Source organism: Tympanuchus pallidicinctus, unplaced genomic scaffold (assembly GCF_026119805.1).
Source record: "Tympanuchus pallidicinctus isolate F22 unplaced genomic scaffold, pur_lepc_1.0 scaffold22, whole genome shotgun sequence".
NCBI lineage: Eukaryota > Metazoa > Chordata > Aves > Galliformes > Phasianidae > Tympanuchus > Tympanuchus pallidicinctus.
Genome location: NW_026294739.1, coordinates 25,140,562 through 25,167,440, shown reverse-complemented (window position 1 = coordinate 25,167,440; position 26,879 = coordinate 25,140,562). Strand labels below are relative to the sequence as shown.

Here is a 26,879-nt window from a genome sequence, read left to right as displayed (position 1 = left end):
GCGCTCGAGGCGGGCGGGGGCCGAGCGGGCGCAGCGCGGTGGCGCGTGCGCGCTGAGGAGACGGAGATCTCTCGCGAGGAAGGACGCCATTATCGCAGCCGCCCGACAAACACCACGAGAATTCGGCACCGCACACGGTAACCGCGGCGCCCCGCGGCCGGACGGCTGGGGCCGAGCTCCCGGGGGGCCTCAGGCCGGGCGTAGAGCCCCGCTTCTCTCAGCGTTCCCGTTCCTTACAGCGCAGGCAGAGCAGCCGGGCCGCGAGGCGGCGGCTCCGGGGAGGGGCGTGAGGCGGGGGGGCCGCGGGCTCGCAGGCGGGGAGCGAGTGAGTGAGTGAGCGAGGGGGGGCGGCCGGGGCCTCACCTCCTCCTCCACCGCCTCCTGCGGCCGCGGGGCTCCGGAGCCGGGCCGTGCGCTCTGCCCGCCCTGCGACGCCTCACTCCGGGCCTGGGGGCTCCGCGTGTGCGGCCCCTCCGCTCGGCAGCGGCCTTCCCCGTTTCCCTTTCGTGAGGTCGTGGGATGGATGGGTGTATGGCCGAGCTGTCGCAGCCCCTCCCCCCTCCTCCTTCCCTATCGCGACAAATTGACGCTGAGGGGGCTGCAGCGGAACCCCCTGTGGCCGCGTTACTGTGCACAGTAAAGCTTTTCCACATCTGCACCCGGTCTGCCGCTCAGATCGGGAGTGGGTGGCACACCCTTCATGTGTTTTCTTCCCTTCGCCCTTATCTGTAATGTAAAACAAACAAACAAACAACAGACAACAACCACGGGAGTGTTTTAAGGAGTCCTGCAATCCTTGGGCTGTGGGAAGTTATGCACTGCGCTGAAGGCCGTGCTGTTATCCTGCTGTGGGTATGGTTTATTTATAGGTTTATTTTTAGAGCTCTCTGGGGACAAAAAAAAAATAAATCCCAGGGAAACAAGTTGGGAGGGGGTATAGCAGCAGAGGGATTGCTTATCCTAGAATGGCCTGGGTTGCAAAGCACCACAATGCTCATCCAGTTCCAACCCCCTGCTATGTGCAGGGTCACCAACCAGCAGACCAGGCTGCCCAGAGCCACATCCAGCCTGGATTGCTTCCATTGGAGCAGCTTGTAACATCTTGTAAAGTAGTAGCTTGGAGCATTCGTTGTAAAACGATCCTTTGTTTTTTTTTTTTTTACTTGTTTTCCTTCCGTGTTAGGTTACCTTGGGTATAGCACCCTATTGACTGATGTCAAGGAGCAAACGTACCATTTGTCTGTAGGGTTTTGGCTGCTCACCCAAGATCTTAACGTATGGCTAAACCACCCCTGCTTGTTTTCATATCACAGCAGTGCCTCCTGAAACAATGGCTTGATGTGGGTGGGGAGAGTTTGTGCACCTGTGAATGGCTGTCTGTGGGAACTGACCAGAATAACAAATACGCCGTGCTGAAACTGGACTCTGTGCATTCAGTGCTCCTTGGCAGTAGTTCAGTTTTCAGTACTACGTGCTAGGGAGGAAGACTTTTTAGTTAAGAGAGTGAAAGATGGCGTTGGGATTTTGGAAGCGTTAGCAGTCCATCTGCTCGAGAGGATGAAAATATTTTGCAACTATTTTTCTTTGTTTTTAATTTATCATCTGTTACGCTGTAACAGAAACTGGCTTTAATGACTTAATTATCCAGCTACCGCAGCGTGAGTATAGAAAGGGTTTAAAGCTGTATGGCTCTTTAGAATGAGTATTCGGGCATATCAGAGGTAGCACAGTGCTGACTGTCACTGTTGGTAGCAGACAGGATTCCATCAGCACTTGTTCTGCTGAATGTGTGTCATTAAGGCTCGTTCCCTGCCCTTTCTGTTTGTAGCACAGCACCACCACGCTTTTTCTGCTGTTCTACACAGATGAGGTGAAGGAAGATGAGCTTTGTGATTCTGTGTACCTCCTGCAAGGGCTGCTTACAGTTTTACCCCCACCTGGCAGAGCAGTGCTCTGTTGTGGGATCATTGCAGTCCCAGGATCACGTTTCAAGCATTTTACCTCATCTCTGGTTTTTATCTTCAGCTTTTCACTGACCTTTAAAGCACTGTTTGTGCAGGAAGAATACATCTTTATGTTTTCAGAATTTGAATGCCTTCGTATCTTTCACTGAAGAATGGCTTGATTTGAGATTTCCTCCTTAGGAAGTAAATTAAAGGCACTTTGATTACAGTCATTTTAAAAGGAAGGGAAGGGGCATTTCATTTTTGTGGAGGAGGCAGTGTGTGCCAAACAACTCAAACAACAGGATGTCTGGGAGTACTGAACTTCACCAATACGCTTTCCTTCCACAGGTCTGATTTGCTTTAGTTTGAAACTTGGTCTTTAGTTATCTATTGAAGTAATTTTGTTTTATTTTATTTTTAAACGTATTCATTAAATGTTAAGTGGTGCTGCTTCAAGTAAAAATAAAAATAAAATGCCTTAAAAGTTTGCCTAAAACACTTATTTCCTTGCAGTTGTAGCTCTTGAAAAAGGTGCTGTCAAGTGCTTAGTTTTGTCTCCCACTTGTTAGACTGCATGTTACGTGCAAACGTACACACACAGGTGAACTGGATAAAATCCTTTGCGTTTGGGACCTTAAATAAAGTAATTTATGATGATATCTGTTGGACAAAATTCTTTCATCTCATTTCCTGTTTGTAAAAGCATGACTGGAAGGGGGAAGCCCTGACTGCTCGAAGGAAGCATACATTGCATTCAGATTAATCCATATTTTAGGATGAAGACAGAATGCCCATCTTCCGCCCTGTGGTGTGGATTCATAGGAACCGTGAAGAAAAGCTCTCCTTACAAACACAGCTGTGCCTGCTACATGTATCAACTCTACCCTCATACCTAGATATACTCTTGCAAGCTTGAGCTGGAATCACTTTTTTTCTGGAGGAGGGAGGGATGATGGCAAAACAGGTTCAGACTGTACTGTGAGGCATTTCAGAAGAGCACAGGATCTGTGTTTTTCTTCTGGTGATGCTCTTCAGATTTTATTTTTTTTTGGTAAGAATTCACAAATGTTATCTCTGGGTTTTAAAGCAGCACTGAGGTCTTTTTCAGGAGCTTGGATGCTTTTTAGGTATTTGCAGGTGGTAAATCTGTGAGACTACTGAGCAAGCAGGTGGCTTGTTTTGCCATAGATCCGATGTTGGCTGCTGTGCTTTTTGATAGTAGGCACCTGTAGCAGCATGGTTGGTTGCTTTTGTTTTTTTTCCTGGATCAGTTTTTTTTTTTCCAATGTATCGGAGATGAGCACATGGTTGGAAAAATACAAAGTTGTGTTCTTCCCTTTTGCTGTAAACTTCCTGTTTGAGGTAAGCCAAGCACGAAGGAATGAAGCATTTGCACAGGTCTCCTTTGAACCTCAGCCTGATGTTGGGTATTTACAGGCTGAAGTGAGATCTTGGTTGTGTGCATTGCAGAGCACAGATGAGCTGCCTGCTGGCCCTGCAGTGTTGGGGCTGAGCAGCCTTCAAGGCAAAGCCTATAAATGCTGTAGCCAAGTCAGTTTGCAAAGGGAAAGCAAAGCTTTCTAGCGCTTCCAGTCTGAATCCTTGTGGCATTGAAAAGGCTGCACTAAACGGGCAATCTGATGATACTAAGGAATGAGGCCAGGTTCAAATATGACACTTGTTCCTTCAGCCTGCCTCTCCGTTTATTTGCTGTCTCTCCAGAGGAGCTGGCTGTAACCTGGTGAGTTCTCATGATGGAAGATACATTCTGGCTCAGTATCTGTGCTCCACGGTGCAGCCCTGTGCTGCACACCTGGTGCCTTGGCATGAGCACAGCAGCAGCCCAGCACGTGGAAGAGCTTAGCAGATGGAAGTGGCTTCCCAGCAGTGCTGTCTGTTGACAGAACAGCATGGGACATGACTTCTTTTTGGGTTTCACCTAAGGGATTTCTGTTAAGCAGGGCAGTGTAGCCCAACGTGGGTGTTTCTCAGTAGTTGTGCATGGCTGAAGTGCAGGTGTGCTGTGCCTCATGCAGGGCTCTTGTTTCATCTGAGCAGCAAGATGTTCTGATTCTTTCTGCCCAAACAACGTGGATGTTGTTAAACTAGAAGCTGGCTGCCAGGTCTTTTCTGGTTTGAGACACAAACCTGCTTACTGCTATGGTTTTAGTAGTGTCTTCTATTCAGAACAAAGAATATCCTCCAAGATTTCTTGTGAATAATGCAAATAACTGCACTGAATTAAACAGACCTCATTATTCCAGTGGTCACTGAAAGATTGATACGCTGAGATACTCTTCAGTCAGCTGTTCTCTTGAGTACAGGGAATTATTTATTTATGATGCAAAGTCACTTGGTGATACTGAAGCAACTGGAGAATGGAATGGGAAAACTGGGTGTTTGGGAACATAAACTGAGAACTGTGCTTAAAAACTGTGCTTTCCTTAAAATCCATTTCCCATTTTTTGATCTTGACTCTGTAAGTGGTCTTGTAAGAGGGAAATGGTTTTAAGTAATGCAAGTTGACAGGTATTTGTGAAAATCCTTTGCACAGTAGAGTAGAATGAAGGTGTGAAGCAGGAAGGAAGCTTCGGTGGTGGTTCCTGACTATTGCAGAGGTTGCTGGAGTTGCCTTAGGAACACACACAAACCCTCTGTATGGATATAGATCATACTGTAGGTGGTCGCTCCTGGGAAGCTCTCCTTTGTTCACTTGGAGCAACTGTTGTCATTCAGAGCTTTTCTTCACCCCTCCTCTCTTGGCAGCATCTGACAGCTTTTTTACAGCTGTTATTTTTGGTTGCCACCATGTTGTTATGCTGTTTATTTCCCACTTTCCAAAGGGGATTCGAATATTGCCATGTGTTGAAATATTTCTTCGTAAGCTCCTTGCCGTTTCTAAGTAACAACACTGTAAGGTTCTGGCTGGAGCATGGCAATGGTTTTTTTCATACTTAAATGACACTAAAAGAAGAGATCCAGATGGGTCCCATCTCATGTTTGTTTCTATTTCCTCATTAAAAGTCCACCTATGCCTTTCTGTGGCTTTTTGCTCATCAGGTAGTAATTATTTTAGTTTCTTTATTGCATTGCTTTATATATATGTGTATATGCTGTTAGTTTTACCATTTGACTGATACTGTAAGTATGTATAGACCTGTGGGCTATCACTGCAGTTGCTGTTTGCTGCAACTTTGGAGCATACTCCTTCTAGTCCTGGGCATTGGGAACCTCCAGAATGGAGTTTCATTGCCAGTTCCTGGCACTGGAGAGAAGTTCATGGCCAAAGCTCTGCTGATAAGCCTTGCTTCATCTGCACATCTGTGTTGGGAGAAATGTCCCTTGTGAGGGGAGAATGCACGTCACAGAGTCGCAATCATAGAATCGCATCCCTCTGCTGCAGGGGAGACCCGTCTGAAAAGGCTGTGCCTGTATGCCTGCAAACCTTGGGCTGACTTTTCAGGGGCAGTTTCTGTTGCAGAAAGGTCCAAGGCTGCGGCCATCTTGATGTGCTGGGTCACATGAAATGCACTTCTGGCAGCGCTGTGCTTCTTGTGAAGAACTCAGATCTGCTCCAAATGATTCTGATCTCTTTAGGGGGTGGTTTGGAATTCCCAGAGTCAGTGTGAAGTAATGCAGAAGGATGCCTGTGGGGCAATGCTGCTGTTTCAGGTGGTGGTGCAGTCACTGCATTTAAAGGCCATGTGGGGAACCCACCTCAGTGCCCCTCCAGCTGTGGGTAAGGGTTCCTTAAGAGCCTTCTGTGTACGTAATGGGAAACGAGTTCAAGAAGTCTGTTCTTCAACTGCTTGTGTTTCTTGTGAAGGTGCTACCAATATTCTCCATCTAGTGGATGAAAACAACAAAACACCATGGCTACATCAGGTTCTGCATGCTGCATTTGCTAGCTGAGCAGTTCTTGCTTGGTTCTTGCTGGTTTTCAGCTGTACAAATTGTGCCATGTTTGTGCAAGGTGAATGGGGAGCTCGTGGTTGATGAGCATGGCCACGCTCAGTGCTGTGGTTCCTTGTGCTGGGGTTGGTGCACACAGCTCTATTCCTGCCCGAGGTTGTTGTATGCTGTGTTAGGGCTGTGGCCAAAGGTGGGAGATTGGAGTTACCAAAAGATACCCAAGCAGTACAGTGTCCTTCTGATCCCTGGCTGAACCAAAGATGTCCATATATTACACCAACTTGTAAAATAGTTAAGCTGCAACACGTGTAATTTTAGCATGAAATTCATGTGGAACACCATGCTTCTGCATCCCTTTTAATTTGAGTTGAGAACAATAAAAACTAAACAGAACCTGGAAAAGATCAGAGTCCATTTTTTCTTTGTAGTTTTAAATAGTGATGAGAAGGTGCAAAATATGATTTTTTTTTTTTTTTCAGTTGTTAGTTTTGAAAGTAACTTTTGACTTGGTTTATTGAGGGACTGCAGCTTTAGAGCATCGAACCCTATGTTCTATTGCACCACTGCTATTCTAGCTTCTTTGCATGCTTCAGCGTAAGAACATAAGCAATAATGTGGCTTGTTGGTGTAGGAAGGCTCCATTCCAACTGAAATGACCTTAACTTAGGGAAAAGGCAGGCTTTGGTGTCATGAAATTGTTGCAAGCCTCAGAGCAAGACTAAAAGAACATTGTGTTCTGAACCTCCCAGTTCCATGATAACTTCATGTATCCAACTAGGTGTTTCCCATCTCTCTGCACAGGACTGCTCTTGGGGTTGTTTCCTTTAGGATGCAGCACGCTGGTAGCTGTGCCAGATTATAACTTGGGTATGTTGGTTGTTCTTCATGAGGATCTCGTGTGAAAAGCTGTGTTTTTTGCCCAGAGGGCCTCTTTCATGCTTCTACATAACTTGCACCAGGGCAGATCTGCATGCTCTAGTCCCTCTGCCCCATAAGCTCATCTCACTTGTGAACCAATCTGTGCACACGGAGGATTACTGCCCTTACTGCATGTGCAAAATGCACTGTGCCATTCAGCTGCCTCTGTTGCATGTCGTAGCTCTTGGCAAGATAAGGATCCTTGTCCCTTTGTGATGGGTGTTAGGCTACTGAAGATGGACTGGTTAGCTAGCAGGGGTTGTGCTTAGAGGAACACAACCAAAACGGTGTCCTTGATTGAAAGGATGAGTGAAAAGAAGAGGAACAAGGCTCGGAAATGGAATGGCATTCCTCAGCCTTGTTTTGCACAGCTGGTAGTCAGCGTTGGCCATGGTGCAGAATGAAGGATGACGGAATTGTTTGATCAGCGGTGTGGGCATGGTGGTGACGGGACTGGATGGTCGTAGTGGGCTTTTCCAACCTGAATGATTCTGTGCCTCTAACAGTGCTATGAAGTGCCAGCGAGGGGGTGATCTGTAATGATCTGCTCAAATAAGAGAAGTCCAAGTGCATGCTGTGAGCAGAATAAAGCTTTGGAGAACGTCGGTGTTTTTTTGAGAAATGCAGTGTTTGCCCTCGCTAATTAGCAGGAGAGAAGATTGATGTTCAGCACATGTTCTCCCATGTTAACAAGTCACTGGGTGTGTTTGGTTATATGCTTTGGAATGATGCCCTGTGATTCTGTAAAGCCATCAGATATTTCAGTAAATGGGTTTGTTTACAAGCGACTGCTCAGAGGAATTACTCTGCATTAATGTTATAAAATGGATTAATTAAACGAAACCCATGCGCAGGTAAGGTAATTTAGAATTCAACTGACCCGAATTGGATTTAGTTGCTTACAAATAATAATTTACTTCATTAAACAAAGGCTACTTTAAATCTAGAGTATCAGGTGTATCAATGGGGGATGAGAGTGCTCACAGGGATGCAGTGTCCCCATGCACTCCCCCAGGTAGCACTGGGCTGGCCCTATAGGACCCAACCTGCATGCTGCTGGGGGGAAGCAAAGCAGGCACGTTTCCTTCCCTATCGAGGCTTATCCCAAGCTTTTTGCCTTTCTGTTTTTCTCTTATCACTTCATATTTGCTCCAGGTAATGTTTCATCATCAGGTTCTTAATGTGTGCACTTCATTTATAGTCAGTGGGGGCAAAGCCTGCAGCCAGAAGGGGTAAGTGGGGAGGGCTGGGGACATCTGGCCAATGTTAGAGGAAATATTTGGCTTCCAGAAATGGTGGTGAATACTTCACCAAGTAAAATATGTGGAAAATGGATTGAGGAAATTGTTCTGAGTTTGTAAGCTGAGGCTTTTCAAAGGTGGCAATTTAATAGTATCCCATTCATCGTTCATTCGTCCTTGATTCTGAAGTCAAGCGTTGGTCATAAGGTTCTTTAGCCTGCTGTGGGAGTTATCAACTGTAAGTTGAAATGCAGAATGGGGAAGAGTTATTCCCAGTTGTGGAAGCTGCTATGGCTGCAGTAGGCAGTGCAGCTCGCTCAGGCACTGCTTCCATCAGCGCCCTGCTCCACTCTGCAGCTCGCTGAGTGCGCCGACAGCGCAGCTATGTTCTGTTCCACCCACAGAGAATCCAAGAATGGGTTCTGGCCTGATGCTGGCCAACTGCCCAGCAGCAGTGTGGGATTCCTTGAAACTGTAATACAATGTGTTTAAATGGAAATAAATATTGATGTTACGAAGAAACATTGCTGTGTGTGTGTAATGGCTGTTTTCCCCATCAGGACTTTGCAGCCGTGCTGTTGTTTAAGGACTAGCAGAATCTTTCAGGGCTAATTTTCTGATCTGAGGTTGAGTGCTTTGGGCTGTGACCCACAAGAGATGCAGAACAGAGGTCAGAAGCGTGAAATTACCCTGTGTTTGTGTTTAATTCATCTCAGTCATTTCACAATGAGTTTTGGAGAGCGAAGTACGTCTTAGAATGGCTTGCAAAGAATAGAAATGCTTTGGAATGATTTACGAGTTACTGATGTGTTTGTGGTTAGAATGCAACACAAAGCAGCAGCGAAATCCAACGTTGTGTAAATGGCTGAAGTTCTCAAAGTTGGGTTTTGTTGCAGTCGGTCCATTTTTAGCGCTTCAACTCGAGGGCCGGGTTCTCAGTACTGCAGCGTGTGACATTATGGCCAGTAACTGGAGCACAGCTGCTTTATGATGTTAGGACTGGCTGCGGGCCAGGGTTTCTCAGAAATGGCAAATCTCATTTGCCAAATGGCACCCACACTCTTTAGGACATTGCCAGCTTTCTCGGGCGCGCAGCCACGGCCACGCAATCCCAGCCCGTTTTTCACCACCATCAGAATTGTAAATGACTCAACGTTGGCAACGCTGATATTTTGAGTAAACAGTTCTGAGATGTGGGGAGTCCCAGTGTGGGGATGGGTGCTGACATTGCGCCGGGCCCCCAATCCTTCCCAAGCTCCGATGCTCTCCCAGCGCCCCGTGCTCCACCTGCCTGCTTTAATGGCTTTCTTGTGTTCCAATGGAAGAGGGAAATCTTTATGCAGAGCTGGAGCTGGTTCAGAGTCAATGTGAAGGGATGAATTACCGTTTCCACTGGTAAACCTCAAATTATTTTACTTGTGTTTTCTGCTTCAGGTTGGGAAAGGGGGGGAAAAAAAAATAATGTTGACCGATCTCTTTGTGTTTTATGCCTGTCCTTTTATGGCTGTGGGAAGGAACAAATACGACCGATTCCAGTGATTGTAATTCAGTTTTAGAGGCTAAAAAGTTTCTCTTAAAACCCTAATAAATAATGTTGATGGAGGGCTCGAAGGGAACAGGGCTGAGAAATCAGGAAATATTCTGAAAATAGCTTCATTGGAATCAGACAGTAGAAAAAACAGATTCAACAGCCAAAAAAAAAATGGAACTTTTGTTTCAATCATAGAATCACAGAATCACAGCATGGCCTGGGTTGCAAAGGAGCACAGTGCTCATCCAGTTCCAACCCCCTGCTGTGTGCAGGTCACCAACCAGCAGCCCAGGCTGCCCAGAGCCACATCCAGCCTGGCCTGGAATGCCTGCAGGGATGGGGCGTCCACAGCCTCCTTGGGCAAACAAGCTGATTTGCAATTAGCAGCAAGAGAGCTCCCAGTCCTCATTGAATTTTGAGGCCTGTTACAGTCTGTACGGGGTAGGAGCTTGTGTGTGTATGGATCTGTGCAGATTTATGTGCTATTGCAGCATCAAGGGTTGGGTCTGAGTGCTTCCAAGAGCCAAGTGATAGTTTGCAAATTAAAACCTCAGAATTTACAGATAGATATGTGTACTCTTACAAGCCTTTAAAGTAGAAGGTGTCAATACATTGGAAAGAAGACATTTTCTCTTGTGTTTTAGACCCATGGGCCACCAAATCTCTGATGCTAACCCATCTCTTTATCCGTTGGGAATATGTAGAAAGACTCAGCAAGAAAGGCTTGCAGAGTGGTCCTGCTCCTACTGTAGAAAGGTTGCTTATGGAGGTGATGCCCAGAGTGCAGCTGCTGTCTCTTTGATGAGGTTTCCAATTAGCATGGCAGTTTGTGCCATTGTATGAGCAGTTTTCTTTCATGGCCATGAGAAAAAGTGAGTGCTGAATTGTGATATATCAGGGATTAATGCTCCTCTTGCTGCTGTTTTTCAGGATTGCATGTCTCGTAAAACTGCTTGTTTGGGGGCCTGCAGTGGTGTTTGACTGCAAAGTGCAGCCTGGTTCTGAATGATGTCAGAACAGGATCTGGCAGATGTTGTTCAGATTGCCGTTGAAGACTTGACTCCAGACAACCCAGGTACAGTATTACCCACTGACAAGGTGGAAATCACTCCTGAGCTTTTTCTTTTATTAATCTGAAGTGCTTATTAAGACTAGCAGCTGAATTTGAACAGCTTTCTTTATGCATCTTTAATACCCTTTGGATCAGATTATTACTCACGCATAGGTGAGTAAGTGTTGGTAGAAATGGATTTCAGTGTTGGATAGAAATGTTTTCTAGAACAGTAGCCACAGTTACAGAAAATATAATCTCTTACCAAAAACACCTCTTCTGATGCAGAAGGAAAATGTTTAGGAATGTTTCCCAAGAGTTGGAGGAGCAGCTGAGAGCCGCCTGCCCCAACCTGGCTGGGAACCTGCTGGGCAGGATTATCACCCACAGCACACGATCTGCACAGCCAACTATTTATTTGGGAAAGCCTGCAGCATTTTGTTAATGTATTTTGGGGAAAAACTATCTATTGCTACCCTGCATAGAGTGGGGGAAATCCTGTGTTTGTTAGAACTTCATTAGCACTGCTTACGGTTTTGTAGAGTGTTGGGGTTTCAGAAGCCAGTGGATCTGTCGAAGCAGAACAGCTGATGTGGCAACTCTGCTTCCTCATGGTGAGTTCCTAATTAAAAAAGAAACAATATCCAAGGTAACACCCAAGCTTTACACCCTCAGTGGGGCTGAAATTGTCTTAGATCTGGATAATAATTTCGTGAGAAGTAGTAAGCTGCTGTCATAATTTAATGTAAATAAGTTTGAAAAAAATTACAGCATGTTAACCAGACTCCTTTTATATTCTTTGATTTGTCCATTTAATGCATTTGTAACTCTTGTCTCTTGTGGAATGTGCCATGGCATATTTTTCTTTGCAGTTGTGTTGGCGAATCATGAAGTGACAGACGATGATGTAGAGCCTACTCTGAAACGTCAGCGCATAGAAATTAACTGCCAGGATCCCTCTATTAAGGTTACCATCAAATCTTTTTCTATTCTTATTCAAACAACCAATTAAGTAAGCTTTCCTGGGGGAAACGAACCCTTTATATGTATGTTTCTGTGTAAGGCTGGAATTGTATCCTTCTTGCAGTGTACATTCATTTCTCTGCAGAAGTTTTAAGATCCAGAGAACTGGTAAATCTCTGGGTGTGAAATCAATAGCTAAAAGGTTATGTGCAAAATAAAATATAAGCAGAGTTAATTCCAGTGACCCAGACATCATTTTGATGAAGTGAGTGAACTTGACCCAGAGGATAAACTTGATATAGTGTATTACAGTGCCCAGATATGGTTATATACACATATGGGTAATATGTATCTAAGATGAATATTTTCATCGTCGTTACAACATGCAGCGTGTTTAAAATTATTTCTTCAGCTATCAGTATTCTCCTGAGAGTTGAACTGTATTTGGTTCAGGCTCAGTTAGCCCAGCCTTCTCTGTGCTCACAGAGCTTGCCAGGCTGACCTGGTGCCTGTCCTCCTCTTGGGCATCCCTGCCCATGGCAAGGGGTTGGAGCTGGGTGATCTTTGATGTCCCTCCAACCCCCGCTCTTCTATGCTGCCCTTACCGGTGTAATTCAGTCGTGTTTTTGTCTTGGTGCTTAAGTGAATGAGTTGTATTTTGCTGCCGTGTTTCTTCAGTGCTATGTGATTCGGTACAGAAACTCGTAGAAAAGTGGAGCTGTGTGTTTAGAGCAGCCGATGGGCTGTGTGAATTGTAGCTGTGGGCCACAAGATGGCGTGGTTGCTGTTTGCAGACAAGCACGTGTTACCCTTCAGTAGCCTGTATTTCCCCAAGGGGAACCAAGTGGAGTATGCTTTCTTTTAAACCAAATTGCTTAGGAAAACAGATTTTACTTATTTGCTTTTCCTGACTTGCTGTTCAGGAGAAAACCAAAGTGAGCGGCGTTTGTCATCTCTGAAGTGATTTGTGTTGAAATAATTTCCACTGTAATCATGTGAATTTATCTGTTTGGACAGGAAAAGAAATCTTAACTTTATCCAGAAGGATGCTTTCAGATGTTTATAATCCTTTTGTTTTTAAATACTTTGAATGAAAGGCACTGGCACGTTATTTTAAATGATTGTGTGGTGTATGAAATCATACTAACAAAGTGCTTAGGTGCAAATGTATTTGGCTTGAATGCTTTTGGCATCTAAATAAGGATCTGGATGAGTCTGAGAATGCTGAAATGCTCCTGGATGTCATCAGTTTTGTCCGTGGCTGAGTTTAGTCACTAGGCACACTGCTAGTTACTTTAGAGTCGTTTTCCAGTCGCACTTATCTGAGCTTCCCTATGTGTGTGTTGCTTGAAGATAAATGTGTAAGTTTTTAAAAGCAGTTTCTCTTGCTTTCTCCCCTTTCTAGTCATTCCTGTGTTCCATTAATCAGACAATATGCCTGCGACTGGATAGCATTGAGGCAAAGTTGCTGGCTCTAGAGGCTACCTGTAAATCACTGGAAGAGAAGTTGGATCTTGTCATGAACAAACAGCACAGCCCCATCCAGGTCCCCATGGTGGCAGGTTCTCCTCTTGGCGCTACACAGACCTGCAATAAAGTACGATGGTAAGAAAATAATAGAAATAATGTTGTAAAAATAACATAGATCCATTTCTCTGGCATCCAGCTCGATGGTTTTCCATACGACTGTCAGGATCTCAGCGTGCTGCTTGTGAGTGTGAAATGAATTTCTCAAAGGCAACTTTTGTACCGATGTCGTGATGTTACCTCTAGTTAGAGTGAGACTAATCCCATCACGGACAGTTTGCAACAGTTTCCACGTTTCAGTTTGGCTTGAACAAGACAGATTCATCCATCCAAAAGTCACATCGGCTGTTTTAGATGGTTTTGAAGATTTGCTTTTATTTATTTATCTGGTTGCTTTGAGTTAATGAGTTCATCGTTCTGATTACTTCACATTTTCATCTGCCAGAAATACAGTGGGGTTTGTTTCATGTGCTTGTTTTCTGAAGACACTCAGTAGAACAGTGTCTGTATTTGTTTTGGAGTTAGAAATCTGAGATGGAGAATCTGTTGAATAATCAAATCCACCTTGATGAAGGGGCAGGTTTGACCTGGAGCACCTTTATGAGTTGCCTAATGTGGTTCCAAATATCTTAAACATTGATGTGCCTATCATGTAACCATGGATATTTTTCCAGCCAGAGAAATATGATGATCAAGAGACTTTTTGTGTAACAACTTTTCCATCACTGATAATTTTATTCCTAGGAAAAACTTGATACTTCTCTGAGTAATTACTGTTTATTTTCTATTGTAACTGTGTAACATCCATCAACAACGTTCTCATAATGCCACTGTAGTCAAAGTACACAAATGTAAATTGTCTTTTGTCAGTCAGATTTTCCACTTTCTGATCTTTTTCATCACCCATTCTGAACTTCATACTTGAAAACCACTTTAAGTTATGCTCAGCGCAGTGTTCTGAGTGCACTGCTTTAGAGCTGCACAGAACACATTAATTCCTTTCTTTTTGTTGTGAGGGGCATCCATCTGAGATAAGCAGACAAACACAAAGCACCAACATTAGCCTTTTTCTATTATGCCACTACTTGCTCACTGCTGTATTTTACTAACTTTTATTATTGATATTTTAATAATTGAAATACATTCCTTAACCTAAACTATCAAGCTCAGAATCATGGTTTATTATGATATCCTGCAGTTCATGCCTTTATGAGACGGGGGGGGAATATAAGCTTGTCACCATAAGAAATGAATGTTTCCTGCCAGGGTGACCACTCTGACAAAAGCGTAGTTGCCCATGGCTTGGCAACCAGCTGCTGGTAGAGCTGACTAAATATAAGCACAGGTTCTTCATATGTGTTTGGAAATAAGGCTATGGAGGACAAGGAGTGCTGGATCACGCAGAGCCGTGTTGGGCTTTGAGAAGAAGAGCCAAGAGCAGCAGCAGCGTAACGCCGTGAGCTGGTCGTGGCATCGTCCTGGTGCTGGGAGCCGTGTCCAGCTCTGTGCAGCATTAGCACCGTCCTGCTTTCCCCTCCACGAAGTGATTACGTCTCCTCCTCTGTCTGCAGCGTTTCCTGCCAATGTGGCCATTAGAAATACCTAATTACTTTTCTTTATGAGGTACCACGCTGTTCGAAAATCCCGGTAGCTGCTGAAAGCTTCTTGGCTAGCAGAGCTGGTGCGGTGCCTGACGGCCGTCAGAGTGGCAGCCCCACATGATAAGTCTGAAACGCAGCGTGTGCCCAGCCCTGAGATTTATAAGTTGATGAACGTATGGTGTGACAGCACAGCTGAAATCTTCTACCCGTGTTTTAAAGGAAATCTTTCATCTTGAAAGGTTTCAGTCCAGAAACGGCGTTATTTTGGTTAGCATCTTTCCATTAATCATTCCTCTGAGTGAGTAAGCCCAAGTATAAATGGTTCAGGTTGATTGCTTTAGATAAGACAGGAATTTGTTTTGGTTTCACAGAACTCTCTCCCTCATTTGTTTTTCTGGATGCTTTCTGCCAATGTTACGTTGTGCAATTCTGCTGTGTTCTCAAGGATGTAATTTTTTTATTGCTGTTAAATCGAGGATAATGGTTTTTGAAATGTATTGATTTTGGACAGGATTTGCATTTAAAATTGGTATTTTCTTCATAGTTGTAAAAACATTTCTGATGAAATATGGGAATTCATTTATAAGTAGGGTTTCTCTTCTCTTCGGATCTTTCCTTTGAACCTTTGTCACGGTGAAGTTAAAATAGAGTTGGGGATGTACTGATCACCAAAGGTGGAGATGAATTTCATGTATTTCTGCCTTTAATGGGAGAGTTCAATGCAACTGCAGAGTTCTGTGCAGTCAGTGTTGGGGTAAGGGCCTGGCATGGTGTCCTTGAGCAAGACCTGCTCAGGGGATGGATGTTGACCAACTCAAGCTGCCTGTGGCTGTCCTGGCTGCCATTCCCTTCTGGTGGTTTGGTCAGCTGGTACAAGGACACTGTTCTTGTCTTTTTTTTGGTCTTGAGGTATAGAAAGATTTTTCTGTGCAAAAGAGAAGGCTTGATGCAGTTGTGTACCAGATAGAGTGTAAGAATTTCTGTATTTTTGTAGGTGTAGATCATTAATATGTTCGTGACCACTCAGATTAATGAAGGTATTGGTGTAAAAACCAAATACCTGGAGTTTTTTGTATGTGTTTCTATGAATTACAACTCCCTGAGCCAACCTAATTTCATGTTATCAGGAGTCGAATGGCTTTTTCATTTTTGTTGCCTCTTTATCATAAGGATTGTTATTGATTTTAATGAAGTATCCAACAATACTAATCCAGGCTTTCAAAAAGAATTGTAATTCTTCAGTTCTTATCATTATATAGTGGCTGCTGAGGCTCTGGGGAATGTAGTTAACCTCTTTTCCACATAGAATCACAGAATGGCCTGGGTTGAAAAGGACCACAACGCTCATCCAGTTCCAACCCCCTGCTGTGTGCAGGTCGCCAACCAGCAGCCCAGGCTGCCCAGAGCCACATCCAGCCTGGCCTTTAATGCCTGCAGGAATGGGGCATCCACAGCCTCCTTGGGCAACCTGTGCCAGTGCCTCACCACCCTCTGGCTGAAAAGACATCATTCGTTAGGCTGCTCTCTGAGTTTAATTTCTGGCTGTTTTTTCTTTCTTTTTATGATTCATTGATAAAGTAGATCAGCATTGTAAACCTTTGGGGTAGTGAATATCTGGAACCAGAGGTGAGAGCTTGACGGTTCCTTCCGGGAAGTCTGAAGGTGTTTCATTTGCAGGTGGAATTTTTTCAGGTTGCCACAGTTTGAAACAAAGCAGATATTGAGGGGTACAGTATCGTGAAAGACATATGGCATAAGGTTTATTTTTCAAGTCACAGGTACATTATTCTGCCTGCCGTGAGCCTGATCTCACACACTGAACTTACGCCTGGAAAAATATTTCTCTGGTTCCACATTCGGCCCTGAAGGCAACTCAACAGCCCTTTGTGTTGGAAAATATGTAAAAGTAAGCCAGGTTCAAGGAGAAAAAAAAACCAACAAAAAAGAAGTCTTAAAAGACATTGCATTGTTTGGGGTGGTGACCAGAACGTATTTGGAGAATCTTTGGGAAATATTTGGAGTTCATCAGCTTTTCAGAAATTCTTGTCACTTTTTATAAGCAAACGCTGTGTGTTTATCCATTGGGACGTCTGATGGTGGGGCCTCTTTCCAACGGAGCTCTCAGTGCAGCCCTTGAAGTTTGGGAGTGGCTGAGAAAAGCACAGATGAGCGTCTGTCATGGTTTGGGACCGGACCCTGCGCTATCAATCAGCTAACCAACATTCCCCCTTATTTTCTGTTGTCGATCAGCGGCCTTGTGTGCAAACAAACTTGTTTTAAATTAGCAGTTGGAGTGTCATACCTGCAGCTTCAGCCAGTAGGAGTTCTGTTTGTAATTAATGGGATTGTGTCATGAAGAACTGAGGGGGGCCGTGCTGCCCTCGTGTTGAACAGCTCTTTGTGCACCCGTCCAACCCGCAGGCGTTGTGCATGGGAAGGAAGATGGCAAATCTGTACCGTTTCAGGTACATCCTCCATCAGGGGGCACAGTCAATAATAGTAGTAACTAAATAATAAGCAAAATAATTCTGGCATTTTGAAAAAACACAAAGTCAACAACAAAAAACCAAACCGTTTGAGACAAAGCTGAAGTTTCACTCGAGGAGCCAGGGCTTTGTAATTGCATCGTTTGCCCCGAGATGCTGTTACCTTCATGCCTTTTTTTTTTTTTGGCTTCTGCTTTCAATTCTACCTCTCCTTTTCCTTAAATCCCTCCCAGCAAAGACATAACAGAGGGGTGGGTTTCTTACACTGCTGTTTTTGAGTATGCAGGCATACACAGTCGTTAGTTTTCAAGTGTGAGGTGTGAGCTCTGTGGTTTTCTTTAAGGAAGGAAATCAGCCACCTGCTCCTTACAACCCCGGCAAGCGTTCAGCTGTGTTGTAGCCTGGAGGAGTTGTTGTGGCTTGAAATGCATAAATTAACAGATTACATCCCCAAATAACTTGCTGAGGTGTAGTAGGTGTGTTTGTGTGTGAAAATTAGTTTCTCTTACGATTGCAGTTCAATGTCGGGAACTGAATTTAAGCAAAGACTGCAGTTCTGCAATGAGACAGCAGCCCCCCAGTCCTGAGCTGCATAGCGTTGGCTTTTGGCTGCACTGTGAACAAAGTATTTAACTGAAAAACACACTGTAACCCTTTCCAGAATCTCCCGGTCCGTCAGAAGAACTCATCAACCTCAACTTCTTTGGAGTGAATCCGCTCCTCAGCGGTAATCATTCCGACTGACATCCTTCAAATGCAGCCACACGCACGTTTCGGTTGCTGGTACCCGCTGTAACTTCAGCAAACCTCTGTGATTCATTATATTTGGGACTGACACATCCTTACATTAAAAATAGTTGAGGAACTCTCCTGACTCTGATTTCTATTGCAGTTTGCTGTATCCGGCAAGATCTACAGCAGCCGTGCTGCAAGCAGTCATAACTCTTGTTTTGGACGCTTGTGCTGGAGATTTAGATATTAAGAAATGAATCTTGTCCTGTAGGCTCTGCCTGTCTGGAGTTTTTGTTACAGACCTTCCACAAGTGCTCCAAATTCCATGTATCATTGATTTGTGTCCGTTTTGTATTTAATCTCTCCACCACTGGGAGTTAAAATTCACGTGGGACTGAGGAGAAGCAGTGCCTTGGATTGCTGAGGTTTGTGCAGCAGTGCTCTCGTTGGAATTTCACATTCCATTATTGTTGCATTAAGATATCGAGGAGCCAAACATGTAGGAATTTGTTGGTGGGATTTGATAAATTCAGGACCAATATATAACTTTCAGATAGCATTTAGGTTGAGAGCGTGAGGTCAGTTGTAGGATTAAAACAACAATTTGATACTAACGTTTCATCTGTTTGTTGGAGTCGTGTGTATGGATGGAACTTAACCTATAGAACCTTTTGAGCTGACCAAGATTTGAACTGCGTTGATTTGTCTTCCCAGCCCATATGTTTTTAACTTCTTGATTTCGGATGAAATATCCTTTGTAACAGCACAGTGATTTGGATGATAGCTTAGCAAGCGTGGCCGATAACTTTTGCCTGAGAAATAGGTGCAAAATAAATGGATTTAAAAAGAAAATTAGCAGTTAAAACATGCTTTAAAAAAAAATCTAAAGATATAATTTTGAATTCCTAAAAGAAATAAAGTGGTAGCAAAGATTTTCAGCAATATGCACTTACAGTCAAGTCTGAAGTGCTAAACTTTCTTCCTGTCTCAGTCTTGCAGAGGCATCACAGGTCTTAGTTTTTGCCTATTCACTGTGCTGTGGTGCCCTAAGCTTCCTTTTGCTAATCTTTGCCTGTGATCGACCCAGAGCCTTGTAAATTGAGAGCTGTGAAACATGAAATAATTTGTACTTGTTTCGAACCACGTGTGAATGGATACTTGTTCCCTCTTAGCTAACATACAGCAACTTTGTTCTGCATCTCACTTGAGTGAATCTGAAATTTACAGCACAAGAAGATGAATGCAGTTGGATGAAGCCTGCAATATGTCACTGTTCTCAGCTGCAAGCTAAGGAAATGAGTGCTGAGCACACATAGAGCTTGTGCCTTGTGCTGGGACGGTTTAGGGATGGATGAGTTGTAAGGGTATCTGCTAATGAAAAAGGGAGACATAGGTGGGGATCAGAAGAGCTTTGAGTTCCGTGTCTGGATTAGGGGGAACATTTATTAGTGCAATTAGTGTATTAAAAAAGCCATTTAAAGCCAATTATAGAAGCATTAATATGTAGGTTGACCTCTGCGTTTGCCAAATCCCATAAGGTGATATTGCATAAGTTATGGAGAAAGCAGAACTTTCACCTCAATCTGTGGTTCGACGAGCACAGCCAGCTTTTGCATTTAGGAAAGAAGGGTGGAGAGCACACCAATAGAGATTTGGTTCAGAGCAAACACGTTTGGATGGGTCGTGCTTCTCCTTTTTCCAAAGAAACTTTTGAAAAGAATTCCTGCTTTTAATACCAGGGAGCAACCATTGTAAAATGAGTGAAAATGATTTTTGAGATTTTATTTCAGTGCAGTTCTGGAATTTCAGTGTATCTGAAGCAGTACAACGGCTCCTGGAAGCACACGTTGCATGCTGTGTGTTTTAAGTCATCTATCCGACCTAATGAACAGAAGGGGGCAGAAAAGTCTTATGTATTGCTTTGTGCTCCAGGTTTGAGAATGTGGTTTTCATGTCGGTGTCTGGAGATGCTTAGAGTTGAAAAACTCAGCATTAGGAGCACTCTCCATTGAAAGCACTGCTGTAATTTGGAGTGTTTTATTCCAAGGACACACTGAAAAGGAGGAGAGCACCTCATCAAGCACTGATTGCTGGCGGTAAATTTTCTTCTTATGGAAAGGGCAGATGTTTAATGTCCATGTTGTGGCTGAAAGTAACTTACATACCTGTTCACACTGGATTAAGGCACCAGTAGTACTGGTTTTAAAGGCTGCAAAGCCCACTGGTCTTAGCTATGTCTGGAAAAACAGTATGTTAGCAGAGAGAGAAACTATGGTGGTTTTTGGAGAGCCCTGGTTTTGCTTTGCACGAGGTGGGAAGGAGCTGGAGCTGGAGGCAGAGGGATGAGAAGCCCTACATACAGCGAGGGATCAGCAAGGCTGGTGAGACAGCACTGAGCCAGGCTTCCATCTGCCTCCCTTGGCAGCAGCTGTTATTTAACTGATACGTTTCCAAACGTCAGGAGCACACTTTGGAATCCAAATGTTTTTCCAAACGGAATTTTTTCCCCTTCTGTGGAACTGTACATTTTTGCATATCTTCAGCTCGATCTCTTTGTTCCATATTAAAGGGTGGGGTATGAGAGAGGAAATCTGCTCCCAGTTTCTTTCAAAATGATATTATTTGTAAAAAATACGGATATATAAAAGCTTCAGTACCAGCTCTCAGAGTGGCAACATTGTCAGGCTAATGGGTGAAGCAAGAAAAAACAGAAATAGACATTGAAAATCACTTCTGCACCACTGCTGTGTGCTTTGGTTCTGCCTACAGAAACCTGGTGCTGCTTCGTGATGCTGGAGGCTGAGATCGTCCGTCGAGTTGTGATGATTCTGATGCAGGCATTAGAAATCATAGGGAAGTTTGGAAAATGATTTTCACTGCAGGCAACTGTGTTGGAATGGGGCACATTTTCCCCACTCTGAGGTTTCCTTCCTGGCCCTTTTGCTCACATCTCCCCACTGACACTCCTGTGCTCAGCTGTGGTTGTGCTGCAGGTGGTTTCTATAACATGAATGGATGAGGCTTTTTTTTTTCCTCTGGGCTTTTTTGCCTTTAGAAATAGAGCCGTTTCTTATTTGGGTTATAAGATACGCATTTTATATTAGTTCTCATTCCATTTCCAGTACTTTGCACGTTTGAAATTGAGGGGAAAAAATAAACAACAGTGCTTTTTGTTCCCTACTTGGAGAGGTGTCATCCCAGACTGGGAGTGTGTTTGCTAAGGAAAAAGTAACATTTTACTGCACTGTTTAGCCACAACAATCTTCTCGTGAGTCTGCTCTGCTGTTCTGCACGCCTGTTACCAATCCCCATAGATTACTGATGTACCTTTGTGTTATCTCTTTGCTGTTACGTTTTTGGGTACATTTATCTGTAGAAAGGCTGGTGCCAGCCTGCTGACTGTAAGCCGTGACCTGTTTTTCTGCTCTTTATTCAGAAGCAGAAGAGTAATGCTATTTCTGGTTATAGTGTTCTTCTCTGCTGATTGCAAGCTGACCCAGCTGTACTGTTTTATTGCTTCTTTTCTGTGTCTGCTTAGTCTAAAGCTCCTTCAAAGACTGTTTCCCTGTGCGTTCAGTTTCTACAGAGTTTCAGCTGTGCTCGCAACAAGAGAATTTGCTTTTTAAAGTGAGTTACTTTTACACACACACAGCTGTTGTGAAATCCGTGCAGAGCTGAGCTGGGAAGCAGTGGTTCTGCGGATACCTTGTAGCAGTGTGTGGCTTCTGGTTGGATGGAGAACCCCTGCAAAAGGATGTTAGCGTTTGTGAATGATCACAGTTGGTCACAAGGACGTGTTTGGCAGGATAATCCACAACAGGTTGTTCTAAAAGGTTGTTAAGTTGGTTGATAAAATTGGTCTGAAAGCTGTAATTCATCTCTTCCTGATTGTCAGCCAACTGAAAGGCAGATTCTGTAGGTCAGGCTGAGCACCACAAACTCTGCAGAAATATCTTCTGTGACTTGGAGCAAGTCTGGAGTTTACAGAGAGTTTCCAGCTCAAGTTAATTGTGTTGTAATAAATGCTGCTTTTACTTCATCTTTGTTATAAATGAATTACAGCTTTCTCAGTGGTCAGATTCATGAATCTCTCTCTCCCACGATGGTTGGTGTACTTTGGCTTGTCTTCGTATGAAACCTAATCATTAATGCTGTCTTTATAATGTCTACTTGTAGGGGATATTCCAGATGCATAGAATTCAAAGATAATTTTGGGTAACTGAACTGTTCCTGAAAATGATGGATAGCATTGCTGCTTTTCTGGCAGTTGCCTATGGCTAGACGACTGCAGAGTTTAGGGACATTAAAACTTTAACTGTTCAAGTGCCTGGCTTGCATGCTCTGCCCTATCGCAGGTGTTTTACTGCTCTGCTTGGTGAACAGTGTTCACTTGCCATTCATTTATCTGGTGGCAAGTTTGCTCTCCTCTGAAACATTAGGAGCTGCATGCATTCGTTTATGTGCAAAGGAGGCTCAGAAATGGCCTGAAGAGAGGACTGTCTTCTTTCTTTAAGTGCTTGAGGACTGCTGTAAAGATTCCATAACTATTTGTATAGTATGTCCAGGGGCACTGCAGAAGGTTAGTTCTGTTAGTTCCTTCTGTTTTGCTCTGCTAAATGAAAGCTTAATCTGGGAGAAAGAGAGCAGGCAGTGTCACGGAGGCCGAGTTCCTTTATGGCATTGATGATGTTCTGTGTGATTGACAGGTTATTGGCAAGCAAAAAGGTGACAGAGTGAAGAGTAATGATCCGATCTAACTTTCTCATTTTCCAGACTGAAAATTACCATTGGCAGCGTTTTTCTTTTGCAAAAGATAAAGGTCTTGTGCATTTAAAAATAATAATAATAAAAAGCCAGAGGCTGAATGTACACACTTGAAGATCATTATCTGGCGTGTTTATTCTTTTAAAAACGTTTTCTGCTGTAATTTAGCAAATTGTTTAGTGACATTAAGAAACATCATCCCCAAATATAAATCTATCTACAAGCATCGTGATGTTAGGATATTATTATTATTTTTTTTAACTAAATTGTGTCCAAGAACAGACAGAATTGCAGAAGCAGTCTCTCCAAGTTCTAATGCTTATGGGGAAAGGAATACGTGAACATAAATGGAAACTACTGAAGCCCATGCAACAATGCTGGGTTTCCAAAGCACTCCCTCTGACCCCTTTTAATACTTAGTACTTTAAGTACTTGTAATACTTTCTTTCCATCATTTTCATGAGTGTGGTACTGGCAGCACTCGTAGAAAGAATTGCTTCATTTGGGATGTGGTAGCTGCCCTCCCTCTTCTTTATGATTTTCGTTTAGTGCATAAAATAATTGTAATGATAAAAGTAATCCTTACAGTAGACTCATCTACAGGATAAGGTTTGCAGTCTGAAAAAAGAAAACAAAAAAGGAAAGGGAATAATTTGCTGTGTGGGCCCAGTAGGCTATAATAGGATTTAACAGTTTCCTCTGTTGGATTCTTTAAGGCTGCCCCTTCTGTTTTGACTACATAAACTCCTTGTTTAAAGTTGTATAGGTTCAGCAAATTTCTTGTTGCTGCCTCCCTAAAATAAACAAAACTGAGAACAGACAATAGAACATCTCACAGGGAATTTACTGGGGAGCGCATTCCCATATCTGCAGGGAATCCTGTGCCTGTCTGTTTTGCCTGTGTACAAACTGAGACTGAAATCCTGTTGGCAAGCATCAGGCCTCCCTTTTTGTATTGGTCCCAACTGTTATTTTGTTCTCCTTCCAGATAATTAGCTGCTCAGGTTTCACAGCATCAGCTCTCAGAACTTTCTGCCTCGTGATGCTTCGTTGTCAGATCTGGTCAGCAGCATCGGAGCGCTCTGATGTGCAGAGCATGGACTAGAATGATAGCTTCTGGGTTAACCTTCATGGTGGTTTGAACAGAAAGGCAACCTCTTCCTCCTCCTCCTTAGGTCATCTGCTTTTGGAAGCATCGGTCTTCAGGAATTAAGCATTACACATTAAAAAAAAAAATAATAATAATCTTTCTCTTTTAGGATCAAAGTAGAACGGAATGGCTTGTACCAGAGCCTGTGTGTGTTAAATACAGAGCACTGAAAGAGATCTTTTATCCGCCGCCTCGTGATTCCTGGAAATGGACAAGAAGCTTCATTCAGTTATTTTGAAACCAGATGTAGAGTTCCCACTCAGGTTAATCGCTGAGAAAGATCCATCAGTGATTGCTGTGTGCTGTGCTGTGCTGAGCGGCCCCAAACAGATGCTGTTCTCTACCATAGTGCTTTGTGTGACTCAGTTTCCCCTCCAACCTGATTCTCTGAACCCTTACCGCTTGGTAACAGCTCATTTCCAAGTGCAGAGCAACTGATGGACAAGTTGGCTGTTGCTGTGACTGGTTACTAAGATTTTCCTTGTGTCTGTGGTGTCTGGTTTTGCCTTTGTGCTGTATAGCCAGGAAAAGAAGTGTCAGTAAAATGGTATGTTTAGTTAGTGGCTCCTCCCAAACAACCGTATAGTGGATTTTTCCTCTCAATAACTTAGCCTCTCTTAGTGAATAGGACAATGCTCAGAGAGGACCTGGTGTTTGTTGTAGGCGTAAATTTGGAGGGAAGAAAGGATTGTAGATTTAATCTGTGAACTTGAACATAAATTGATGCATTGAGGGAGGGGTAAATGTGTGCTGATGGTTTATAGTAAAGTGTTTCCTCATTCACGATGGCTTTAAATAAGGTGTGTGCCATTTGGCTTCATCTCCAGAGTGTCTTTGTTAAAAATGAATGTTCTCTTAAGAAAAAAAACAAACAAACCAAACCAAACTTCCCTTATTTTTAGTGCTAAGACTATTTTTTTAAAATTAGAGCTCAATTTGAGCCAAAGCTTAGGGAGTTGATAAATGGAACTTTATTGAATTTATCTCGACAGATGCCATTAATTATTCAGTGTTCATTAAAAACGAGCTTTGGTGAGTGAAATTTTAAGAAGGTACTCGCAAATGTTTGGGGGAAAGCTGGTGTTAATAACATCCGATAGGAAGCGTGAAATTTGTGACCATTTAAGCTGGCCTGTAAAAACTTCATCCATTTGGACAACTTGGGGGATGAAACAAGAACGCGTGGCTGCTGGGCTGGGGCAGCTGCCAATGCTGCTGCCTGTTTGATCAAGTAGTTGGTGGGTGTTTGGCCTTAAAACTGGTGGAAATACAAGTTGCCTTTTTACTTAAGTAGGAGAATGTGGTGTCTGGTAACGTGCATAGTTTCTTTTAATGAGAGATCATGTTGAAAAAGTGACTGTGAAAACGTCGTCAGCCTTTATGCTCCAGATTGCAACTAAAATAAAACAAAAATCCCAACCCGTTTATTGCTTAATAGAACTTGAACTTCGCGTGGACATGGGAAGCCATAGCACACTCTGTACTCGTCCATGATTAGACAAACATCTTCCAGAGCTTCACGAGCTTTGCAGTCCAACAGATCATTGGCAGTCCTCAAGGAATCCCATTTGTTACTAGCAACGATTCCAATTGCTGGAATGGGGGAGCGGGGCATTAGGCCCTGGGATTTTTGTTTCCAAAAAAACCCCATATCAGCCACTTCAGCGGAGCCAAAGTTGAGATCCATTTATTGTTTGCTCTTAGGACAGTTTCTTATCTTTCCATTGGATCTTAACGATGGATGTTGTAGGACTTAAAGTCTTAGGAGCACACATGAATATTCATGCGAGCGGGCGCTGTTACAGCTGAAATAAACAGAGTTGCTGTCATCACGTTTGTTTAATTTGTTTGTCTTTCATATTTCTTTTCAACAATTAGCCAAGGAATACAGTTAGGAAAAATAAATGGCCATCAGTTATGTTTGAGATGTCGGACAAGTAAAAACAATAGCAGACTGTTTACTGTGTGGAGCAAAGAGAAAGAAGAAAGCCTTCGCTGTGGCTAAAACACAAACATCTCTTAGGAGTTCTCTCTTCCCTTCAGTTCACCATGACCAAAAGCAGCTCCGACATCAGAACGATGCCTTGCTCAGCAGATAGAGCAAGGAGTAACAGTGTGGGAACAATGATGGTAATCTCAGAAACAAAATCAAATAGTAAATTGCATGTCGAAGACATTTGCTTACTACATTTACTTCTGTATTGTATTGCAGACTTAGTGTTGTTTTTTAATGAGAGTTTCTCATTGCTGGTTTCTCCTTGCTACTAACTGCTTTTCTCTTGTTTTAGATTTAATATTAGAAACAGCTTAGTCTTGTTGTTATTTAATGTTCTATTCTGATGCCCTCAGTGCTGCTCTCACCTCCGTGCCCCTGAGAGCCCCCAACCCAACAATATGTGCTTTTAAACTAAATTCCATATCTGATTCTGCTGTCAATATTTTCAACGTTCTTTTTCTGGGGATTGTCCTACTAGCAGAGATGCTTTATCACGTGAGTTGGCTGTAGGAGCTCTGAAAATGTTCACTTCCAGGCTTCTCAAAACAAGAATTTGGTGACTCTCTGGAGCTGTGGTTTGCAGACTTCCTCCTGTGTGTCTTGAGTTGATGGATTCTTTATCACTTTTCCAGGGGTTGTGGACTTTTATATAACTCCATTGAAGCTGTCTGTCCTCTGAAAGAGTTATGAGTGCTTAAAGTGATACAGATGTCCAGTGGACATGGATTCAAGTGGACTTGGAATCAAAGGATTACCAGCTTTAGCATTCGATACGTAACCGTGATGCAGGGGGAAAAGCAGGGACTGCCTCTAAGCCTTGTTCTTTAAGTAGGCTACTTGAACCATGAGATTGTGTTCATGTCTTATTTTAAAGGTTCTCTCCTTTACGTTCCCTTTTCCTCTCTGACTTTTGTCTTGCAGTGTTGTTCCCCAGACCACAGTAATACTGAACAACGACCGGCAGAATTCAATTGTAGCCAAGATGGTTGGGCAGGAAGAGCCACTGAGCAGAGCAGCGGATTCTCTGGAAAATATCCTTAGCAAGTTAGTAGCAGTTCTGG

The 26,879-nt window shown here is 43.4% G+C and overlaps 1 protein-coding gene across 10 annotated transcripts in view; it reads left to right on the top strand.

The window, feature by feature from the left end:
* Positions 1–26,879, top strand: part of BANP (BTG3 associated nuclear protein) — a 126,403-nt gene continuing 99,524 nt past the window's right edge. For 6 of the 10 annotated variants that reach the window (XR_008207602.1, XM_052686257.1, XM_052686255.1 and 3 more), the window contains exons 1-6: positions 2–137; positions 10,479–10,623; positions 11,142–11,213; positions 11,472–11,566; positions 12,968–13,167; positions 26,740–26,862. Coding sequence is in view for 8 of the 10 variants with exons in the window: in XM_052686257.1 (XP_052542217.1) it covers positions 10,554–10,623; positions 11,142–11,213; positions 11,472–11,566; positions 12,968–13,167; positions 26,740–26,862 (560 nt within the window). In the remaining 2 variants the exon portion in view is untranslated. Of the gene's footprint in view, positions 138–10,478; positions 10,624–11,141; positions 11,214–11,471; positions 11,567–12,967; positions 13,168–26,739; positions 26,863–26,879 lie in introns of all 10 variants that reach the window. The other 4 variants (XR_008207601.1, XM_052686254.1, XM_052686260.1 and 1 more) reach the window with 2 other exon arrangements.